Source organism: Arachis stenosperma, chromosome 8 (genome assembly GCF_014773155.1).
Source record: "Arachis stenosperma cultivar V10309 chromosome 8, arast.V10309.gnm1.PFL2, whole genome shotgun sequence".
NCBI classification, from domain to species: Eukaryota; Viridiplantae; Streptophyta; class Magnoliopsida; order Fabales; family Fabaceae; genus Arachis; species Arachis stenosperma.
Window position 1 is genome coordinate 41,469,158 of NC_080384.1, and position 23,331 is coordinate 41,492,488.

The following is a 23,331-nucleotide window of genomic DNA, read 5'->3' on the forward strand; positions in this document are numbered from 1 at the left end:
TATTTCATGCATATTGGCCAACGCCAGAAACTCAAAAAAAAAAAAAAAAACTATGTGGAGGTTAAGGTAAATAGGTAATTAAGTACCACAAATAAAGAAATTTCATATGTAATATCACCTAACATCAAGTAAAATAAGTATAATCTATTCATTATTGTTTTAAATAATTTTTGATAGGCAATTATAGTACTAAAACCGAACATAAACATATTATACTCTAATAGTTAACTTCTTCAACATAAACCAACATATGATTAGTTAAAGATATATATATTTCTTTCTCATCATCCATGGCCTCACAATTTAACTCTTGGTATGAAGTAACCATTGTTAAAAATTAAAATAATTATACTACTCTAATACTCTTTATATAACTCTCAATGCTCAAACATGATTTCCTCTTGTAAGAAAATGCCTATAATTCTATTGATATCATATGACTATGATGTAACATGCACAAGTTCTTAGTAATTGAAATAGAGAATGTTTTTAAATGCAAGTAGTTAAGCATTGCTTGCATTTTGCACTACCATGTGCAAAGGAAGCCTTGAACAATGGATTGCATCATAAGTCACCCTAGAAGTATTTTTGATGAACCTATTTTGTAAGAAAAAGGGTATTGGTGAGAGGAATATATAACAATAACCTTAATGAGCTAGAACATAAGTGCATAACCTGTATAAGATGTGAAAATTTGAGAAAAATAGACATAAATAAAAAAAATAAAATAAAAAGCAAAGTCACTAGAGCACATGTAGCCCCACAAAGCACAAAATGTATCAAAATACATATATTTTATAAATAGAATTTTTGTAAGGAGCCGTTGCCCTCCCAAAACATAAATACCCTCCCACTTTGCTTCATATTTAGTGTCATGCAAACACAATTTTGGCGGCAACAATGTGTTGGATAAAAAGAAATTAAAAGAAAAAAATTGCAAAAATAAGCCCCCAAGATACCTTTCCAAATTACCTATTCAAGCGCGTGTGTTACACTCTCAATCTATCTTGCAAACGAACGGCTGAAAAGCCTCACGTGATTTTCACGCTTCACAACGCCTGTGTTCTAAAGCACAGAAATTTCAGAAACAAAAACACTTGAGAATTTTTCATACACTCACGCCCTAGTTTCTCTGCAACACTGAAGAAAAACCTCAGAAAACAGCACTGAGAAAACGAAGAAGAAAGCTTCAGAAACTCCCCCAAAGCCCAGAAACCCTATCTCCACATAAAAAAGGGAAGCCTTTCTTTTCAATCAAACCGGAACCCCATTGGAAGCCGTTATTCGATTCAATTTCTAGGGTTTTTGTTTTCCTTAAAATTCCTTTGCATTCCAAGCTGATTTCCCAGTTTGGTGGGTGCGATTGTTATTTAATCTAAATAGTGTCACATGTTGGCACCCGATTGGAAGGAAAACACCGAGAGAAAAAGAAGTCTGCGCCTCTTATTTTTTGGGGTTTCAATGTGTATGTGATTGTTTAGTTTTGTTTTGGGTTTATTGTGATGCGAAATGCGATTGTCTTCTAAATCTGGTTCTTCATCTAAGCATAAGAATGTTGCTAAATCTAGTCCGTGGCTTCGGAAGAAGCACAAGAGGTTAGACGCGATATGTGAGAAGGAGTACAATCGGAACCACGGTGATTCCAATGGGTGTGATGATGCTTTGATTACCGATGCTGCGGATTCAGCGGTTCGCCGAAGCTCCCGTGTTCGGCGTGCCCCGGTTCTGCTGGATGCCTCTCCTGCTCCTCCCAAGAAACGGCGGAAGTTAGGGAAGGTTGGAGTGCCTGCAGGGCGCATAGAGAGTGGCAAGAAGAATTTGGAGCAGCAGAGTCCCGGCAGCAGCATTGAGGGGAGTCCTTCAGCTTGGAGATCGAGGTTGAGGTCTAGGGCTAGGGGTGCAGGTTTTGAGGTCAATGATGAGAAGGAATTGCCCCGTCGGAAGAGGAAGCTTTTTGAGGATGTGGTTGTAAGTAGGGGTGATGATGAATTGAAGGTTGATAAGAAGAAGGAATTGGAAGGTGGAGTGCCAAGGATTGTTAAGTCGAAGAGACCAGCGAGGATCAAAGCTACAAAGCATGAAGAAGAGCTTAAAGTGAATGAGTCTCATGAAGTAGAGCCTAAGGAGAACGAATCTCATGAAGAGGGGCTGAGAGAGAATGAATCTCACAAGGAAACGCTTAGAGAGAATGAATCTCATGAGGAAGGGCTTCAAGAGAATGAATCTTCTGTAGCAAAGCAGACAGAGAAGGAGTCTTATGAAGGGCATAGAGAGAATGAGTGTCATGGTAATTTAGATGAGAGCAACAGTCAAGAAGTGGAGCTTACAGTGAACAAAGAGGAGGGTAATGATACGGTTCCAGTAACTGATGTGTCTGGCGGGAACCTTGTAATTATATTGGATGTGAATGGCCCTCCTATTATAGGGAATGGGGAGAGAAACATGTCAAGCAATTTGCAAACGGAGGAATGTAGTGGCGGTAGTGAACAGTCTCCTTTGGAACATGCAGATAAACAGGATGATCAATGGGAACATGCAAATAAACAGGACGATCAGTTAGCATGTGAGAAGGAAGGCAATAATGCAAGTGAAGGAGCTGAAATTGCTGGGATTTCAACAAAGCAAGTAGAAAATGAAGGATCAGCCGACAAGGAGGTTGAGATTGATGAAAACACTTTGAAAGATGCAAACTATGTGACAAAGGATAAGCTGAAACAAGCTTCAAATGGCTCCCAACGGATCAAAGAGGGTCGACGGTGTGGATTGTGCGGGGGAGGCACTGATGGTAAGCCTCCAAAAAGGTTGCTTCAGGACAATGGTGAGAGTGAGAATGAAGCATATAGCGGTTCTTCGGCTTCAGAAGAGCCTAACTTTGATATCTGGGATGGTTTCAGTGATGAACCTGGCTGGCTTGGTCATCTCTTGGGTCCTATTAATGATAACTTCGGCATTGCTCGAATATGGGTTCATCAGCAATGTGCTGTATGGAGTCCAGAGGTGTGATTTTAATCTCGTACCTTTTGTAACATGGTTTTGCATCATGAAATTCTGGATATGTGTGCTTGCGATTACTCTAAAAACTGAGAATTATGCAATTGAACTTTTCAAAGAAACAAAAGAAGAAAAAAAAAAGTGGTTATTTTTTTTAAGACATCTCACTAAATATGCCCAAGAAATTTTTATGAGGCCACATGCTGATCATAAATGGTTTCTGAAGTTCACCTAGTTACATTATACATAGATTCCCTTTTATCTTTGGGAACATAAGTAACACGAGAATGTGAGATATAATCCTTTGTGCACCATTTCCCTTTTATCAATAATGTTGACTGTAGTAATCAACACACTTTGCCAGCTCGAAGAATAATACTTTTAATCTATAATCAACCAATTTCCCCATTTGTAGCTTAGTCAACTTAAATGTTCAAGTTGAAGTTAAAATAAACATTCATTATGACAATCTATTCCAGGTTTATTTTGCTGGGTTGGGATGCTTGAAGAATGTCAGGGCTGCACTTTACAGAGGAAGAGCATTGAAGTGCACACGTTGTGGGAGGCGAGGGGCAACCTCAGGTTGTCGTGTTGATCGTTGTCCAAAAACTTATCACTTGGTTGGTTATGTGTTCTCTCTTAGAGTGACATTTGCATATATTCTGAACCCCTTTAATTTTGAATTCACAGAAAAAGGAAATCATTCTTTCATGCCAACCTTAATCTGAACTAACATCCTATCTGTGTTTCACAGCCTTGTGCAAGAGCAAGTGGTTGCATCTTTGATCACCGTAAATTTCTTATTGCCTGCACAGATCATCGGCATCTTTTCCAACCACATGGTAATAAATATTTAGCCCGGATAAAGAAGTTGAAAGCTAGGAAACTGAAGTGGGATATGAGGAAGCATTCAAATGATGCTTGGAGAAAGGATATTGCTGCAGAAGAGAGATGGCTTGAAAATTGTGGAGAGGATGAGGAGTTTTTGAAACGTGAGAACAAGAGACTTCATCGTGATTTATTGAGAATAGCACCAGTGTACATCGGTGGTTCAGACTCTGCATGTGAACCATCCTTTCAGGGATGGGAATCTGTTGCTGGACTTAAAGATGTCATCCGGTGTATGAAGGAAGTTGTTATTTTGCCTCTACTATATCCTGAGCTCTTTGATAATTTAGGGCTTACACCTCCCAGAGGTGTTCTTTTGCATGGGTATCCTGGAACAGGGAAAACCTTAGTGGTCCGGGCATTGATAGGTGCATGTGCCCGTGGCGATAGACGGATTGCATATTTTGCCCGCAAAGGTGCAGATTGCTTGGGGAAATACGTGGGTGATGCTGAGCGCCAATTAAGACTATTATTTCAGGTTGCTGAGAGATGTCAACCTTCTATAATATTCTTTGATGAGATAGATGGACTAGCACCTACCCGCACTAGGCAGCAAGATCAGACACATAGTTCTGTTGTATCAACTTTGCTTGCTCTTATGGATGGTTTAAAATCCAGAGGTTCAGTTGTAGTCATAGGTGCAACAAACCGTCCTGATGCCGTTGACCCAGCACTTAGGCGACCTGGAAGATTTGATCGGGAAATTTATTTCCCACTGCCATCAACTGAGGACCGAGCTTCCATTCTGTCACTTCACACTCAGAGGTGGCCTAAACCAATTACTGGGTCCTTGCTTGAGTGGATTGCAAAAAAGACTCCTGGCTATGCTGGTGCAGATCTTCAGGCTCTCTGTACTCAAGCGGCTATCAATGCCTTGAAGAGGAATTTCCCGTTGCAAGAAGTTTTGTCCTTAGCTGAAGAAAAGCATTCTGGTTGGAAGAACCTTAGTCTACCATCCTTTGCAGTGGAGGAGAGGGATTGGTTAGAGGCATTTTTGCATTCCCCACTACCATGCTCTCGGAGAGAAGCAGGAAATGCCACTAATGATGTTGTATGCTCCCCTCTTCCTATCCACCTCATACCTTGTTTATTGGGGCCATTGTGCACACTTCTTGTATCTCTTGATGAAAATCTATGGTTGCCACCTCCTTTATCTAAAGCTGTAACAGTGATTAAGAATGAAGTGGTTTCTGCTCTAGACAAAAGGAAAATGCCTATTGATCACTGGTGGTTGCACATTGATGACTTACTGCAAGAAACAAATATTGCTTCTGAGATAAAGAGCAAGCTCATGTGTTTGGGCATTTTATCTGCAAATGATGGCTTTGGTGGTTCTCCTGATACCGCAGATGACACAGATGATAGCACTATGAAGTCTGATCCCTCCATAAAGAATCATTTGGGCATGCGTAGTGGTTTGTTTCTAGACAAGTCATTTGCATTTACTAATAAATCAGGATTTCGAATATTGATTTCTGGAAATCCCCGATCTGGCCAGAGACATCTTGCTTCCTGCTTTCTTTACTGCTTTGTGGGGAGTACTGAAATACAGAAGATTGATATGGCAACCGCTTCACAAGAAGGGCATGGAGATGTAGTGCAAGGCATTGCACAAATATTATGTATGTCTCTCTTAATGCTGGTTATTGTCCTTCTGGAAGCACTGCTAAGTATGCTAATTAACAAAACTCTGGATATCTTTTAATAAGCTATCAATTTGATTATTATTATTATTATTTTGTTTTTGTGTGTGTTAGGGTTAAGACTTCAGCTTGCAATGAAATGCATTTTTTTCTTTTTGCAGCCATTTATAGATGCTAAGTGTGGAAGAAGGACTGAATTTTTGCTTTATATGAATATATTGATGCCAGCTGTATACTTGCAGCTACTCTTGGATCTGATAATTATGTTTCTATGTGGCAGTGAAATGTGCTAGTCTTCAATCTTGCATATTATTCATGCCAAGAATTGATTTGTGGGCTGTAAACAAACATGTCCAAATCTATGAGAAGGAAAGTGAGTTTAATACAGAGAAAAGCTCTGCAGAGATTACTGAAGGTGAGGCCAACAAGAAGGCTTCACATGCCTGGATGTCATTTATTGAGCAGGTGGAGTCCATTGGTGTATCGACGTCCTTGATGATTCTGGTATGTTTCGCTTTATCTTTGTCTGCAATGTATTAAAGCCTTTGTACAATTATTCCTAAGATTTGTGCTCCTTGTTTTATTTTAAATATGTATTTTATATTTTAACTTTTGGTTGTTTTAGTTCTCATAAAAAAATGTATATCTATGCAACTAATAATTCATGTGTGATGCTTTTAGTTGCAAATCTTTAAGAAACAGTTGTTTATACATCAAAATTGCTTCCTTGATCAAAATTTTTTTATCGCTCCCTCATCCTTGTTTTCCACAATAATAGGTGATTGATCATGATACATAAGTACAAGTCGATACATTTTATATATTGAGTTCAGGTCCCTTATCTTTTGTTTCTCATTTGCAACAGGCTACTTCAGAAGTTTCGTATACAGAACTTCCAAGTAAGATAAGGGAATTCTTCAAGAGTTATCAATCTAAAGACAGCCAATCAACTCCTTTGCAGCAAACAATCCCTCGACTCTCACTGCATCTTGATAGTAATTTTGATAATGAGACGTTGATCACTCTGTCTGTAGAAGAGCTACTGAGAAATTTAGTTGAGCAGCAGATTCAATTGATTCATCAGAGCTCTCATGTTCATCTGGGTGTCCGAAAGGTTTCTGTTGAAGCTTGTGAAGAGAAGGTATGCCAGAGTAAAGATAATGGATCAGTTGATGAAGAGAAGAGTGAAACCCAAGTTCCTAAATCCACATCAGCACCTCCACCGCCGCCACCACCCCCCGATGGTAGGTCTCTGAAGGAAAAGTCAACCTTGTCACTAGCAATATCCACATTTGGTTATCAAATTCTTCTATTCCCACATTTTGCTGAACTTTGTTGGGTCACATCAAAACTCAAAGAAGGTCCTTGTGCTGATGTAAGTGGACCATGGAGGGGGGGCTGGCCTTTTAATTCCTGTGTAATTCGTCCCAATAATTCACTAGACAACTCAATGGTTCCTGGTAGCTCTGGTGGTGATAAAAGCAAAGAAAGATCTGGTTTAGTTAGAGGCTTGATTGCTGTTGGTTTATTGGCTTACAGGGGTGTTTATAAATCAGCCAGGGAAGTTTCTCTTGATGTGAGGAAAGTTCTTGAGATCCTAATTGAGAATATCAATGCAAAAATTCAAGCTGGGAAAGACAGATATCAATATCTTCGCATTTTATCGCAAGTGGCTTATTTGGAAGATATAGTAAACAATTGGGCTTATGCATTGCACAGGTATCACTATATTTTTTATCTTTTCACTATATATATATATTCTCCTAGATGGCATCAATCTTGACTGAAATTCGTTTCATTTTAGTATGGATAAGGATTCCTTGGAGCCTATATCGAAAGTCATGTCGTCAAGTGATGGGTTAAACAGTCATCTCTCGTGTGTAGATCACCAAGCTGAAACTAAGGATGTTCATATGAACGGTGATGATTTGGAGAACCCAGGGAGAAGTTGTAAGGAAATTCATGCTGAAACAACTGGATTTCCTGCCATGAATAAGAAAAATGATAATACAGATAAACTTGATCACGATGGTAGACATACAAATACAAGCGCTAAAGAATGTCTACCAAACGATTCTTTAAACAATCACTCTGATGACTCTGCTGCTGCAAACCAACCTGTTGATCCATCCCCAAATCAGCAGAATGGATTGCTATCCCGTGAGGTGGCTGAAGGAGATGTCAGGATGTCAGAAGAATTAGGTAAATACACATCCACTCACTCTGCTGTCCTTTCAGAGAATGGACTTCACACTGCCTTAGAACAAGGTCTTAATGGAGGTACTGTAAGTACCATCTCTAATCAGCCCCCGACCTTGTCCACAGAAGAGACTGGTGTAACTGATGTTTACTCTCGCAAACATGAGAATGCTACAGGTATTGATATCTCTTCAAGTAAAGGCCATGAGCATGCTGAACCTGCGGTCGTTTGCATGTATCAATGTTGCCCTAGATGTCTTCACAGCTTATATCTTGCAATACGCAAGCTTCTCACCAGTGAGTTGAGCGTTAACCATAGAACAGTAGAAGATGTCCATGATGCTGTTTCATCATTATCCGTGGATCTTATTTCAGCAATTAGAAAATGTCACATTGGAGACCTTAATGATTTTTCTAACAAAACCTTCAAAAGAGAAAGGCATGGGATAACTTTGAACTTGAGAACATGTGACCCCAAAAACCAAGACAAGGACTTTGTGGCAGCTGAGTGTGTCACTCACTCAACAAGCCAGGAGGCAACTGCAACCAAAGATGAGGTAGTGAATGAATCACTGAAGCTTGATTTAAAATTTATATTCAGAGATGGTGTGCTGGTTCCTATGAACCCAGACAAAGATGTTTCTCTTCATTGTAAAGTTGAAACTCTGTGCCTTTGTTCTCTTAGAGAGTTGATAGTAATGACCAAGAGCCCTTTTGATTAAGCTATTGTATGATAGCTTGGATTTCTTAGCAATATTTTGGCACTGATGCGGAAATTTTGTATGGATTTTCCCCTTTTTATGAGATTGAAAATACAATTTTGACCATGGAGTCCCCATGCAGAACTGCAGAAGCTGGCTAACCATTTGATTTTCTTCTTCATATATACATAGGACACTAGTAACTGAAATTTAGTTTATCATGCATGTATTGATTACTTTATTGCGATTTTTTATTACCATTTTTTATATTGATGCTAACATTTACTAACACTTTTCCATGCTATATCTTTTAATTACCTGATCAGCTTATCTGTTCATAACATACTCTTTCCAATGTAAAAAATAAAATAAAATAAAATAAAGGTTTTTCTTTTTTCAAATAAAATTTAGAGGCAGGGAAGGGAGGTTTATCTCCAAGGAAAATGATAGAGTTATTGACATATAAATGAAGTATCATAAGCATGAACCTGGTTCTAGATTATACCTTAGCCCTTGCATCTTATAGTTTAATTACAAATTATACGGAGTTGTTATTGCTGACTTTATTCTTTTGAATATTTCCAATTTGCCATTCTTTATTAATAAATGTTTTTATTTATTCATCTAAAATACCCTTCATCGTCTTGTTATAGTTAATCTGTAATTGCTCCATCTAAATTAAGACATTACATTACTCTCTTTGTTTGGGTCAACGCAAAACAACGGCAGAATTTTGGGGAGTTGGAGCATTAACTACAGTTTCATTACTGCCAAATAAGATTACTTCATTATGCCTTATATGTATTGGCATTACAAAATGATAAATGCTATCATGTGACAACTATTATTTAATGCTTTCTTCTGCAACTAAAGTTTAAGAAGGTTTCTATAATTCATAAATAAGTTAGTCCAGTCACTTTCTTCCAAATCACTTTAAGATTTTGGACAAAATTATTACTATAGTCATCCAATCCAATTCATGAGCATTTGCCACGCCATATCCATATATATATATATATATATATATATATGAACTTGAATTTGGAATAAAATTTGATTTAATACACCAAAGCAAACGAAATCAGTTTCATTTTCTTGGCTTAATATTATTAACACAATAATATTTAGACAGCTAAGGACTTTGGTGTCGTGATGAAGGAACAAATCAAAAGCCATAAAACCTTAACTGTATTTTATTTTTAATGAATATAAATATCATTGGGTTTCTAATTCCAGGCTGAAGAGAGGAATGAAGGTCTTGTTGGATTGCAATGCCTACTAAGATATGGCATATTTGGTGCCATCACAATCCATAGCTGTCACGATGAAGCCATTAAAAGAAAAGGAGTAAAGAGAATTTGTTTAAAGAGTTCATAAATATAGGGATGGGAAATTATACCCTACCCGCTGGGTAATTAATCTGCTCCAACCTATTTGAATGAGATTTAAACTTTAAGACTACAACTATATAAAAAGATGTATTTGATTATAGGGTCGGATCCTCGTTTTACGAATGATACCTTAGTTCCCTCCTATTAAATAAATAATAAGTTGTGCTAGGTAGATAATTGGAATGCAAACAATGTAAATAATGGCTACACTTGAGGTCTATTAAAATAAAAAAATATTCCACCTCATTTATTCAAAGTAATTCTAACCTTTACACTTTCTATTTTTTTTTTTTTTTCTCGCAGCCGTTTTTTTTCTCCTTCTCTTTCACGTCATCACTAACGCATCTCATTGTTGTCGCCATCGTCTGAAGAAGCAACACGTCGTACCGCCATTGTACCTTCTTCTTCCATGCATCATGCCGCTCCTATGCTCCCTTCAATCGATGCCGCCGCTGTCCCTTCTTCATTCCTGCGTCGCACCCCCGCTCTCAACGCAGTCGTTGTACCTTTTTCTCCCATTTGTCGTGTCGCCCATGTTCTCCTTGCAAGCGACACTGTTGTCGCACGCCTTCTCCCCTTTGTGACGTCGCACCGTTGCTAAGCCAGATGCCTTGTTCTGCCGCTGCTCCAACACTGTACCTCTGTCCTTGCTTTCACGCCGTTGCGTCGTTTCTTCGCCACTTTCATTGCGTGCCATTTTGCTACGTTCACCTAAATGGTATGACCCAAATAAATATCCACATCTTAGTGAAAAGAATCATCCGCATACATAGTAAAATGAACATAGCATGTGCATGCATAATCAAACAAATCAAGTAAAATACCAATGATACACCTAAATAAACATCCACTTTAGAATGAAAAGAACTATCCACATACATAATAAAATGAACATCCGACTTAATTGATAAGAAACAAGTAACGAGATAGTAGCTGCGGGGACACCAGAGTCGTGATACAATGGCGACGGTGGCACAGGATTGCGAGAGAGCGGTTGTGGCAAAAAAAAAAGAAAGATTCAATATTATGATTAAACCTAACTAATTCAAAATTTGATTTTTAAAATTAAAATTAACTTTTCTTTTTTAACCTATTGTTTATGTTGTTCAAAAAAGCGTTATTTATTCTAATCCATTCTAACAAAACTTAAACGTTAAATTTATTATATAGATAATTTTGCAGTGAATTAATATTCAAATTAGTTCCTGAAATTATATTTGTATTTTAATTTAATTTTTGAAATATCAACTTACTTAATTTAGTCCTCGAACTGAGCATACGTAACGTTAGTCTCTGACTCTATTTTTGTCTCAGAATTATTTACAACGTGCTAAGATGGATTGACTTCTACAACATTAGATTGCCTAAATGACTACTTGATGTGACAGTTAAAATTTTTTACCACAATTTATTCCTAAGAAGCTTTTAAAACTCATAAGTTAAATTAGGATTATAATTTTAAAAATTTCGATTTGAGAAAATTAAAGTAAATTGATTTCAATTGTCGTATCAAATAATTATTAAAAAATTCAATGTACTAATCATCATAGTTGTCAGAACCGGACCGAACCGGCCGGTTCGACCGGTAAACCGGATCCTATGTCGGTCCGGTATTTGGACCGTGTAAGGTAGAGAACCGGTACAAACTGGTCAAACCCGATATGAACCGGTGAAAACCGGTCAAATCCGGCGAAAACCAAACCGGTCCGGGCTGCTCGGTCAACTTTGAAGGGGAATTTACAATGGACCAACGAACTCCACCATGCTCTAAACCCTCCAGCGCTGACAAGTGTCATACTTGTGATGATTTTTGGAAAATTTTCCAAAATACTCCCAATGGGGTTCGAACCCCCTCCTCTAGCATAAAACAAGCATACTTCGACCACCAAGCTGAAATGTTTCTCATCAATTATAATACTAATTATAATACATATATCATATTTTCTTTTCACTTATATTCAATTTATTTTAATTTCAAAGTCACTCATTTTTAAATCAATTACATTTTATTTAACTATAAATTTTATTAAATATATACAAATTAAAAAGATAAACAAAAAATTTAATTAATCACAATTTATTTATTTTTAATGATTATATGATATCTATTAATATTATTTTTTAATATATTTTTTATTTTTTGTCTTCATATAAGGTTGATAGTTGAAAATTGTTAGATGATATTTAGTTAAACTAGTCAAATAATTAAATTTTATATAATTATTTAATTATACCGAGTTAACCGGTTCGACCAGTGACCCACCGGTTGAACCAGTGACACAGTGACCCAATAACCTCACCGGTTCGATTATAATTTAATTTTGATTAAACTTTTAAATTTTTAATTTTATTCAGTTCGACGACCGGTTTAAAACGGATAAAAATTAAAGAATTTGAATTCAATTAAAATATGTTCTAACTTTACTAATTACGGCTAAAAATTTTAGATATAGAAGTGGTAACATAGTAATTTTTGATATTTTTTAAAATTGTGAGAGATACACAAATTAGACGGTTTAATTTCTATTTTTTTAATTAAACGATTTTACATTTGAGAATAATACTCCAACAATTCACATTTAAAAAAACACCACTACTATTTTAATATTAAAAATAAAAAAATGACTAATTAGTAATTACAACGCCTGTCTCTTTTTATTTGCTAAAGCTATTCTTAAACAAAAAAACATCAAATCATTTATTGGGAGAAAGATATATTAGTTGTACATATTATTGTGGAGACAGCCAATAACAATTGAGATAGGAAGCTAATAGAGTATTCCTACTCATCCATTGTATTGTATAATAAGCGAAAAAGTATGCTACAATGCTAACTAATATGTAACTACGGCTTCAGACTCCATGAATAACAAATATTTGTTTTGTTATGTGAACTGATGAATGCAGAAACAGAACACTAGCATCACATGGAGGATGTGCTGGCATGACAAAGCCATACCCTTAAAGGAATTACCCTAAACCAATTATTATTCCTAGTTGTCTGTCTACCTTAAATGCCGCATGACCCCACTTGCTTAAAACACCTTTCACCATTTCATTTTCTCTCATATTAAAAAAACACACTTGTCTTTTGGACTGAGAGCTAATTATTGCTAAGAAAATGCACAAGGGACATCTTCCATGCACATGCTGTCATATCTCACATGGCTTATCTAGAAATAAAACTCAGATGATGCAAATGTTTCACTAGAAAAATAATTTTTAAATATTTTATATTATCGTATTTTGTCTCAATATCTATTTTATTATTTTTTAATTCTAGTGCGATTTTTAGTCTGACATTCAAATATTCATTGAATCTTGTAACGTGTTTGATCATCTTATTACACACTATTTTTGCATATTTATATATGTATATCTTTTCTTTATAGTTAAGTTTTTTGCCTAAGTATGCAACCTGCTTAATTTAATAGCATAAAAAATTGCGACTTAGACAATAGACACACACATATAAGCCTTGGTATAAATTGAGAAACACTTGAAAAGGTGACAGAAAAGTTGGAAAGAACAGAAAAAACAAATGGAGACAGTAGTTGATAATAACAACTCTAGTGAATCTTCTTTCTGCAGAGATGAAAAAGTGGAAGCCATGGATCTTCTTGAAGAGTGTTGGTTCTTTGAGAATTTGTTGAACATAAGGCCAATGATGATGATGCCAAGGAGCTACTCTGATCCTTACCCTTCTTCTTCTTCTTCTTCAACTGCTCTAATCAACACAGATTTCTTGGTGAAGGACAATGATATTTTAAGCAACTCATCATCATCATCATCATCATCATCATCATCAGCAAGAGGCAATAATAAACCACCAAGAAATGGTTCTTCTTCTTCTCATACTAAGAAGATTCAAAGAGCACCATCCATGCCACAATTCAAAGTTAAAGAAGAGGGTGATAATGATGATGATAAACAAGGAGGAAACAAATTGATGATGAAGGGAAATCATAGAAATGAAGGTAATAGAAGGAAAAACAAGCTTGTTAGAACACCATCTTTGCCACTATCAATGGGGAGTAATGAAAAGTTTCAAGAAAATGATCCAAGAATTGGAAGATCAGACAAGCAAACATCAACACCTAAGGTAATGTAATCATTTGATTCTTATTAAGATCTCCTCCCTCCCTCTCATAAATATGTATTCACTATTCAGACACATTAAATTTTCAATGTACTAATGGCTGTCAGAGACTCATTTATTTTGTTCATTTATGATCTAAGTCTATTAGTTTCTGTCATACCAAAAAATTATGAACAGTTTAAAAAAAATATTTTCTTCAAATATTTCCAAAGATCCTCTAGACTCTAGAGCCAAAAATCTTTTGGCCTGGCATAATGTAAAGTCACACAATAAGAATAAGGACAAGTTGCATATTCAAGTTGCAGCTGCAATTATACTTTTGTAGCAAAAATTACTAGTCCCTTGCCAAAGTTAGTTTATAATGTTCCAAATTCACACTTTTTAGAAACATGCTTTATTAAGGCCAAAAATAATGTGAAAGTCTACTACATTAGAAAGGACAAGATGCATATACAAATACAAGTTGCTTTTGCAATAATAGACTCCTCAGCAAAATTCATTAGTCCTTTTGAACCTTAGTTTAAAACACATACACATTTCCAAATTCATATTGAACCAAAATCCATCACTATTTTGCATATAATTGTTTTTTCTTTTTCTAGAAGGAAACTCCTTATACTATGTTATTTATCTTCTGGTTTTATGTTATGACAGAGTTGTAGCATTCCAAGATATAGAGCATCTAAGAACATTGAAGGTGACAGCATCAACAAAGGAGAAGGAATCAAGGAAATGAGGCCTAAGTACCTAAATCAGAGAAGAATGATGAGGAGAAGCTTAAGTGATCTTGAGCTAGAGGAAGTTCAAGGGTTCAAGGATTTGGGATTCTCATTTGAGAAAGAGAGATTAAGTCCAAGTTTGGTTAGCATAATCCCTGGCTTGCAAGATAAGAACAGAGATGAAACAGAAGAAGATAAGAAAGCAAGAGGGCCTTATCTATCAGAAGCATGGTTGGTGAAGAGTCCTCCTCCAATTCCAAACTGTGATTCAAAGAAATCTGCAGCTGACATGAAAAAGCATATCAAGTTTTGGGCTAAAGCTGTTGCATCAAATGTGCACCAAGAATGCTGAGAGAAATCAAATAAAAATGGCCAAGATGATTATTATGTTATACTCAAAAAAGTGTTGAACATTATGACACTTAGATTGATCATTCTATGTAAAATTGTCTGAAAGCAAACAAATAAAATGATTCTTGGTATTGATTTTGCAGTAGAGTTATTTGATCCTAGGCACACTCTGGGAAAAGAACACATTTTTCATAAAAGTTAGCCTTGTTGTTTAGACACTCTAATCAAGTTACTTGTTGGACAATTTAGTATTTTACATCACAACGACAACAACAACAAAAACAATAATAACAAAGGGTGTGTTTGGCAACCACATTGGAGAGGATAGAAGTGTGTTTGAGCTTTTTTGAAAGTTTGATTTTTATGTTTGGCAATTTTTGTCTTTCTAAACGCTGAAATGATTCTGCCTTTGAACGCACGTTCAGGGGAAGCTAAAATTTGTAGCTTCTGTGTTTCACGTTCATATTCATGGTTGGTGATTACCCTTAGAAAATTAGATGAAAAATTTATTTCCTTTTTACCAATTATATCCTTCATTTTCTTCTATAAAAAGGATTAGTTCTTTACTGTACTAAGTGAAAAATTTAGTATTTTACATCACTAAAAATAAAATATTAATATCAGAATACAAAATTATTCTTTACTATACTTATAAAAAAAATAAAATATGATTTTTGTCTCTAATATCTATTTTTTTTTAATTTCTAACATTTAATTCGTTTAATCTTGTCATTAGTATTTTTGGTTTATCTCAAAATTATCTCTAGACGTTAATTTCGTTAAAAATGTTAAAAACAAAATTAAAAATATCCAACGATAATTTTGACATAAATTAAAAACTTTAAAAATATAATTGAATAAAATTAAAAGTCAGACATATTAAAAAAATTTGTGAATGTTAAGGGAAAAAATATACATTAACCTGTAAAAAGAGAGAGAGAGAGAGAAAAGAGCAAAAGGATTAAGTAGTTGAAAAAATCATTTATTAAAAATATCATCAATAAAAGTATTCATGAAAAAAAAAAAGGAAAATCAGCAGTTATTTAAAAGATTTGACTTGTTATACGAAATTGATGGAAAAGATGAGTATTTTTGTGGATAATTATCCGAAAATGGAAAAACGCAGAAGATATTTTGCGATGAATGAAAGTGGAATGTGGATTGAGGAGTGAGAAGTGAGTTTGAGCACTGCAGTGATGTTGCAGTTTCAGCATTGCCACCACCTTCTCCTCTCAAACCCACTCTCACTCTTCTCTCACCATAACAACCACAATCCCTCTCTCTTCTTCTCCTCTTCTTCTTCTTCTTCTTCCATGCGCATCCATTCTCCGGCAGCACTTCCTCCACCAGCTTCATCGTGGTCATGGCTCACCCACCTCGCCGCAGAACTCACCACCGCACCGGCGGACCAAGGCCCTATTGAGCTCCCCTTCTCCTCTACTCAGTCCATTTTCGCCACCACCGACGATCCTTCTCCCATCCAGGTTGCCTCCAGCGTTCTCCTCACCGGCGCCGTCTCTATCTTCCTCTTCCGCGCCCTCCGCCGCAGGGCCAAACGTGCCAAGGAATTGGTATCTTCTCTCTCAAAGTTCCTCTTCTTTTTGGCATCATATCCCTCTTTCTTGTAACAATTATGTCTCTGCATGAGTTTTTGTTTAGGGTAATGTTCATAAATTATCCAATCAATTGGAAGCCTTTTTTTTCTTTTGGGGGTTATTTGAGTTGAGTATGCTATATATAAGGATAAAGATACTTGCGCACCATATATGCCGGTGCTTCATTTGCCTATTGCCTTTTATTATGTCATGATCATAGTTACACGGAACGCAATGCAATGCAATCTGGTACAGGAATGGGCACACGGTACGCATTAGCCTACATGTAAAATATTTTATCTACAAGAGAAATGCTAGGGGCCATCAGAATCTACTGTTTTTGGTCATCATTTAGCCATCAACTCAATTTTTTTAATCTAGTTTATTTGGTCTAGTAATCCAACAACATACTTTATCCTATACTTTTAAACATTGATGGCTAACTGAAGGTCAAAAACAATAAATTCTGATAGCCTTCTAGAATTCCTCTACGTGAAAAGTATATTTATCGCGTTCCGGTACAGTGAATTGGTACACGCGAATTGGTATGCCACCTAATTGTTAAATTCATGTAACTATGGTCATGATTGATTAGATTTGGTAACCCTGAACCGAGGATGTTTATAATGTGGTAACAATTACAACTATTTTGTGATTTCTGGTATGTGGGAAATGGCACGTGAGACAAGAATTGCATCTTTGTGTGTACATTATCATCCAATAAGCTTGGTTTTACTAGATTTTGTCCATATGAATTTCGTAGAATTAATTGGAAGGTTTTTGCTAGTGATACAAAATTAATGGAATGGGCCAATAACTACATAAGAAACTCTTGGGGGCGAGCAACTTTTAGTAGTTTTGGCGATAATTTGGCCAGCACAAACACCAAATTATCTTTAACAAATAAATTTTACTAATTCATGTGTACAAATTCTGAAAAACGTGAGTGCAAACTGTATTGATTCATGTGTACAAAACTCTGGTAAATATAGGTGCAAATTATATGCTACTTGTGTACAAAACGTCTGTAAATATGGGTGCAAATTATTATTGGCTAAGTACGGGCAAAAAATATAATATTTGCTGCCATGTAGCATTGCTCTAACTACATTGATTGGACACTTGTCCATATTATTATTAAGTATCCTGTTCGCTAATTCTCCTCTGATTGATATGTGCTACTTTGATTTAGTCTCTGTCTTCATTGAAATTGGAGGTATTGTCGTTTTAGCAATTTAGGTCTTCAGGAGAAAAGAAGTCAATAAAGGAAGAAGCATTAGATACCTTGAAGGCTATGGGGTCATCTTCAATTGAAGATGCTAAAGGTCCACCTTCACCTGTTCAGGCATTTCTTGGGGGAATATCAGCCGGAATTATTGCTCTCATTCTTTATAAGTTTGCCACTACGGTGGAGGCAGCTCTTAACCGCCAAACAATTTCGGATAATTACTCGGTACTCTCATCTCATGTCTTCTTATCTTCTTATCTATTTGGTTGCAAAGCATGTTTGATTGGACTATTTTCTTCAATGAATTGAATAGGAAAATTAGAGTCAAACAAAGTGGAATTGGGCTGTTGTTTCTTTTCTTGACAGTCATTGATTGGTCTTGTATCCTTTAGGGCTGAAATATTCAAATTTATCCGGTTTTGTGATTCTTTCACAAAATCAAGAACACAATTGGTATTACAAGACTCTGTATTGTTGATTTGTATTAGTTCATGCTATTCTGTATCGTTGGTAAGCATATTGAATACTCAATTCAATTAATTGTGATAATCAGAATGTTCAATTATGTCTTGGTTTTTAGAACCTCACTAGCAATTACTCAAATCCAGCTTGGAAAGACGGTTAATAAAACGATATTTTTACAGTTACATGACTTGCACGAAACAGAAATATTAGCTTTCACAAGTGCACCTTCTGTTATGCTCATCATATGGTGGTTAAATGAATCCAATATGTACCCATCTATGTGCGTGAATTGACTAGTGCATTTTAGAGCTCAGGCAAAATTTTTGCTGCTATGGCCTGTAATTATTGGTATGAAATTACTTTAGCTACAGTAACAGGCAACAGTTTTGCATTATTGTGACAAAGAAGATAGTGTCAGTATGTAGGGTAAACTCTTGCTTCAGATGTTCAAATATCTTTCATGGAATTGCATTTTTTTGACAATGATGGAATTCATAGAAAAACCATGTTACTAAATTAATAGCGGAGACAAGATGACAACAGAATCATTTAAGTCCTTAATCATTGACAGTTGTTCCTTTTTCCTGCCTGCTCAAGATAATCTGACAGTGATGGTTTGCTTTTCAGGTTCGCCAGATTACAATAACCATAAGGTAATTTCCATGACTTGCCTCTGCTGGATTCTTGCTGTTCATTTCCCGAAGAATTTTCTCTTCATTTGATGAAGAATCTGACAATCATCATAAAAACTTCACAGGACAATATTGAATGGCTTGACCTACCTTGCGACATTTGTTTTCGGCATCAATTCGGTTGGTTTATTCCTTTATTCTGGCAAGCTTGGCATAGACTCTCTAATGGGAGGATCAACCGAAAAGGAAACCGAAAGCAAAAGCAAAAGCACTGATCAGTCAAGTTTATCGAATTTGTCGGTTGAGAGTCCCACAAATAACACTGAATTGAGCAGCAGTAGCAAGGGAGAACAAAGTTCAAATGATGGTCAGTGATTGAGAACTGAAGTATAGTGAAGTTGAATTGCAGGAATGGGCTTGCACCTTTGTGAGATGGTCAGTGAATTTTGATGCACTTATTTACCCCCTCATTATTCTTCTTACTGAATGTCAAATATATCAGTTTTGTTTGATAGGAAGTGGAGAGTAATAATATCATTCCTTATTAAGATAAGCAGCATCAATGGTGATGTTGGGCACATGATTCCTATACAGTTTTGTTTAGTGTTACACTTTCTATATGATATAAGACCACTCTGAAAACTTTTAAAAACATTAAATGGAGTAAATACTAAATACTAGATATTTTTGTGGTTAAAAATTTTGTAAAAGTAATAATCCTTTGAGGATAAATTATGAGCAATGTAATATAATCAAACCTTAAAATTCAACGAAATTATATAGATCGTTTTTTAAGTTTAGGCTATTGCAAAGGAACTCGGCCAAAATCCCCACTTAACCTGCTTCTCATTTCAACATAAAATCCATGGTGCTGGCCCATCTACATGTTATAACATATTCTAAAGCAATTTTACAAGGCCAATGAGCCGTAGAAATATTGTATAGAACAAAATATCTTGCATGTTTTGGGAGGATTCTATATTTGATGAAATATATATAGAAAAATGATGGTGAGTCTTACTGCATTTTCTTATATATACACGCACATACATAAGCATGAGGTCTATCACAAGTGATATTTGTTTGAGTTGCCTAAATGTCATATTTTGAATTCTTAAGAGTGATGTGTATATTTTACACTAGTAACCCCAACAAAAATGCAAACACATAGCAAGTGATTATTGTGTCATGAAAACCTAAAGAAATGATATTTGAAGCTTGATTAGGTAGGGTAGATGTAGATACATCAATCTTTCTCTCTCTTTATGTGACCTAGTAACAAAAAACAGCATTTGGGGTCGATATAGCACTTCTCAAGAATTCTAAGGTGAATTTCGATATTCACAAGGAATAAATATCTAACTGCAAATGGGGGCAATGGTTTTGCTTGATTGGCTTATTATGTAAGTTTTTCTTTCATCATTGGTTCTGCAATCCATGTGCTACCTGTCAATTTTGTGGGTACCAGAATGTCTTTTCCCCTTATTCCTTATACCATTTCCAATCATCTCAAAAAGTTTCCATCTAAAAAACATTTTTATCTTTACCAGTTTCCATTTTCATGGTGTTTTCATATGTTCGTCCTTTTAAGTCAAGATTCCTTATCAGTACTTGCACAATTTTCTTTCTTTCTCATAATAATATTAAAGCAGTATGAAATCTGCTTCATCAAGAAGTAAAATCTCTCTTCGTTAAAATCTCCTCAACGAGATAATTAAAACATGTGCTAAGTTCTTGCACGTTGTGAACAAATTACATGGTATATATATGGTAAGACACATGCATGTACTTGCCACTTCAAAAACTAATTATATCTTAAGAAGATCTTTGGAATCAACACTTTTAGTGTAAAGAAAAAAGAAAGAATTGGGTGTTGACTGAAAATAAGAAAAAAAAAACAAAAATAATATTCGTTACCTAAAATTTAAAAAAAAATTATGAAGAGTGAAAATGGATAAAGAATAAAAATTGTAACTAATATTTTGAGACAACTGTATATTATATAGGATTTTTTTATTTAAATGATTTAAATACAATATTTACGAAAATGTGTAATCTATACCTATAATTCTGTATGCACAACATCTCATATCTCGAGTATAAAGTCTAAAAACTAGTTAAAGGTACATCTTGAATATATTGTACCGGGACATATACATAAAAGTTAAAAAAAGATATACTCCTAAACAAATTCTAGGCACAATATCAATCTGGGATACATGTATTATGGTAATAATTTAATTTTAATATTATGTACTTATATTATTGTACTCGTATGGTGGATTAGATATTCTATTTGAAAAAAAAGTAACGATTTAAATTTTTTAACTAAAAAATTAATAATTTAAAATTTTAAAATTATTCAAAGTATGTGTAAAACCTCTTTATACGTCGATATAATATTTTGGACAATGTTAAATTGGTTTTATTTTAATTTAAATTAACGATTTAATTTAATCCAATAAATAAATGTATTTATATTATTATACTTATATGGTTATTTATGAGCACTGCCAAATTAATTTAAAATAAATATCTCGGGATCTCTTTTCGGAGGACCAGGCTTGTGTTGTCGCATTCTACTGTGATTTTTCGGTCCTCGCGTATCGTTTCTACGGTGTCGTTGTCGACTTGGAACTTCATTATTAGGAACTTGGTAAATATAATAACAGATAGATCATTAATTGTTTTTCTTCCAAGGATCATGTTGTAGGTTGTCGAGTCCTTCAGTACCACGAACTCAGAGAGTATGGTTTTTCTCTGACCCCTGGTTCCAATGGTGACCGATAGCACGATGGAGTCATCTGGTTTGAGGAAGTTGTCTCCAAGTCCAGTTATGTTGTGGTGACTTTGTAGATTTTCATTCCGGAGGCCTAACTTGTCGAAGGCACCTTTGAAAAGGATGTTAGAGTCGGCCTTGATGTCTACTAATATTCGTTTTACCAGTCTATTCTGACTCTTTCCGAGATAACGAGAGGGGCATCCTCTGCTGAGGTACCGTGTTGGCAGTTGTCGGAGAAGAACGTGATTGTTGCTGGGAGGGAAGAGGTTGGTGTTCCGTTTTTCACATCTAGCACCCTGAGATCTTTTTTTAGTGCCAACTTGGATTTTCTGGCGTGTCTTTTCCTGTGATCACGTTTACTATTATGGTTGGATCGGTCTCCGGGATTTATTGGTGCGCTTGTTGCACCATTCTAAGATTGCATCCTTCTCGCTCTATTGATCTTTTCCTTTTAGGTTTCTTGGGTTCTCGAATAATTTTGGTGAACTCGGAGAGTTTGCCGTCTCGAATGGCTTTTTCGATAGCTTCCTTAAGATCGAAACAGTTTTGAGTCTTGTGTTTGTATCCTCTATGATCATCACAGTATAAGCTCTTGTTACCGTCTGTTCATTCCTTCAATTGTCATGCCTACGGGAGAATACCATGCTCTACTATTTGATGGTAGATCTCCGTGATTGGGGTTGGCAGGGGGATATAGTTCATGAACTTTCCCACCCTGGGTGGCTGGCTAGGAGCAGTGGATTTGAAGTGCTCTTTTAAGGTGTCTTTGGGCGGGGAGTTACCGCGAGGTTCCGTGCTATCGTTTATCGGCTGCCACGACTTGACTTACCTCTTCATCATTTATGTATTCCTTGGCGACGCTCTGGATTTCATGCATGGTCTAGACCGGTATGGTCATAAGGTGCTTACAGAAGTTTTCATTCATGAGCCCGTTGGTTAAACAGGCTGGCCATGGAATCCATGAGCTCGTCTACCGTTAGACACTCATCATTGAACCTATCGAGGTACTTTCGCGTGGGCATACCTTTTCACTGCGTGATTCTGAGCAAGCTAATTGGGTATTTTGCTTTTGCAATCCTAGTGGTGAACTGTGCTATAAACTTCCTAGAGATGTCCTCAAAGCTGGCAATTGAACCATTTGGGAGAGCGTTAAATCACTTGATCGCTGGTCTGGCCAGGGTCACCGGAAAAGCCATGCACTGAACTGCGTTGGCAGCTCCTTCTAGGTTTATCCTGACCTCGAAGGCCGTTAAGTGTTCCTGGAAGTCTTTGATGCTGTCATATTTTATATCGGTTGGTTTATCAAAACTTTGGTAACTTAGCCTTTAGGATCCTCTCAGTGAACGGGGTGGCTCTTATTATCACGTGCTCGCTCCTTGTCCGTTTAGAATCTCGACAATGTCTTCTATCTTCATCGTCGTGATGGTGCTCTGGTTCTAGGGAGACATTGTGATTCCGGCATTTTTCATGACGTCGGTCGGGCGATCTTTCGTTTCTGGTTTCTCACCATGATCGGTTCCTGGAGATCGCCTGACTTGCGTGTTTAGCTTGGTATTGCTCTTTGGTCGCGACCCAGCCCTCAAGGGTTTGTACTTTCTAGTAGAGCTTTTGAATTATCTGGATTGCTTTCTCTTCTAGGCCGTCAAA

At 36.1% G+C, this 23,331-nt stretch overlaps 3 protein-coding genes across 4 annotated transcripts; all 3 read left to right on the forward strand.

Moving 5' to 3' along the window:
* Window positions 1-1,117: 1,117 nt before the first annotated feature.
* On the forward strand, window positions 1,118-8,640 carry LOC130944204 (uncharacterized). 2 transcript variants are annotated; one of them, XM_057872398.1, is made up of 6 exons: window positions 1,118-2,997; window positions 3,471-3,611; window positions 3,746-5,549; window positions 5,803-6,026; window positions 6,388-7,241; window positions 7,327-8,640. In XM_057872398.1, exons 1-6 carry the CDS (start codon window positions 1,510-1,512, stop codon window positions 8,441-8,443), a joined length of 5,628 nt encoding a protein of 1,875 aa, XP_057728381.1. In that variant the 5' UTR covers window positions 1,118-1,509; the 3' UTR covers window positions 8,444-8,640. The 2 variants fall into 2 exon arrangements, with proteins under 2 accessions (XP_057728381.1, XP_057728382.1); XM_057872399.1 differs by having other exon boundaries at window positions 3,746-5,501.
* A 4,643-nt stretch (window positions 8,641-13,283) lies between these two features.
* Window positions 13,284-15,154, forward strand: LOC130946428 (uncharacterized). Its single transcript, XM_057875181.1, has 2 exons — window positions 13,284-13,915; window positions 14,567-15,154. Exons 1-2 carry the CDS (start codon window positions 13,355-13,357, stop codon window positions 14,981-14,983), a joined length of 978 nt encoding a protein of 325 aa, XP_057731164.1. The 5' UTR covers window positions 13,284-13,354; the 3' UTR covers window positions 14,984-15,154.
* A 928-nt stretch (window positions 15,155-16,082) lies between these two features.
* LOC130943452 (uncharacterized) lies at window positions 16,083-19,602 on the forward strand. Its single transcript, XM_057871332.1, has 4 exons — window positions 16,083-16,553; window positions 17,809-18,030; window positions 18,898-18,923; window positions 19,028-19,602. The coding sequence occupies exons 1-4, from the start codon at window positions 16,179-16,181 to the stop codon at window positions 19,275-19,277; spliced, it is 873 nt and encodes a 290-aa protein (XP_057727315.1). The 5' UTR covers window positions 16,083-16,178; the 3' UTR covers window positions 19,278-19,602.
* Window positions 19,603-23,331: the final 3,729 nt, after the last annotated feature.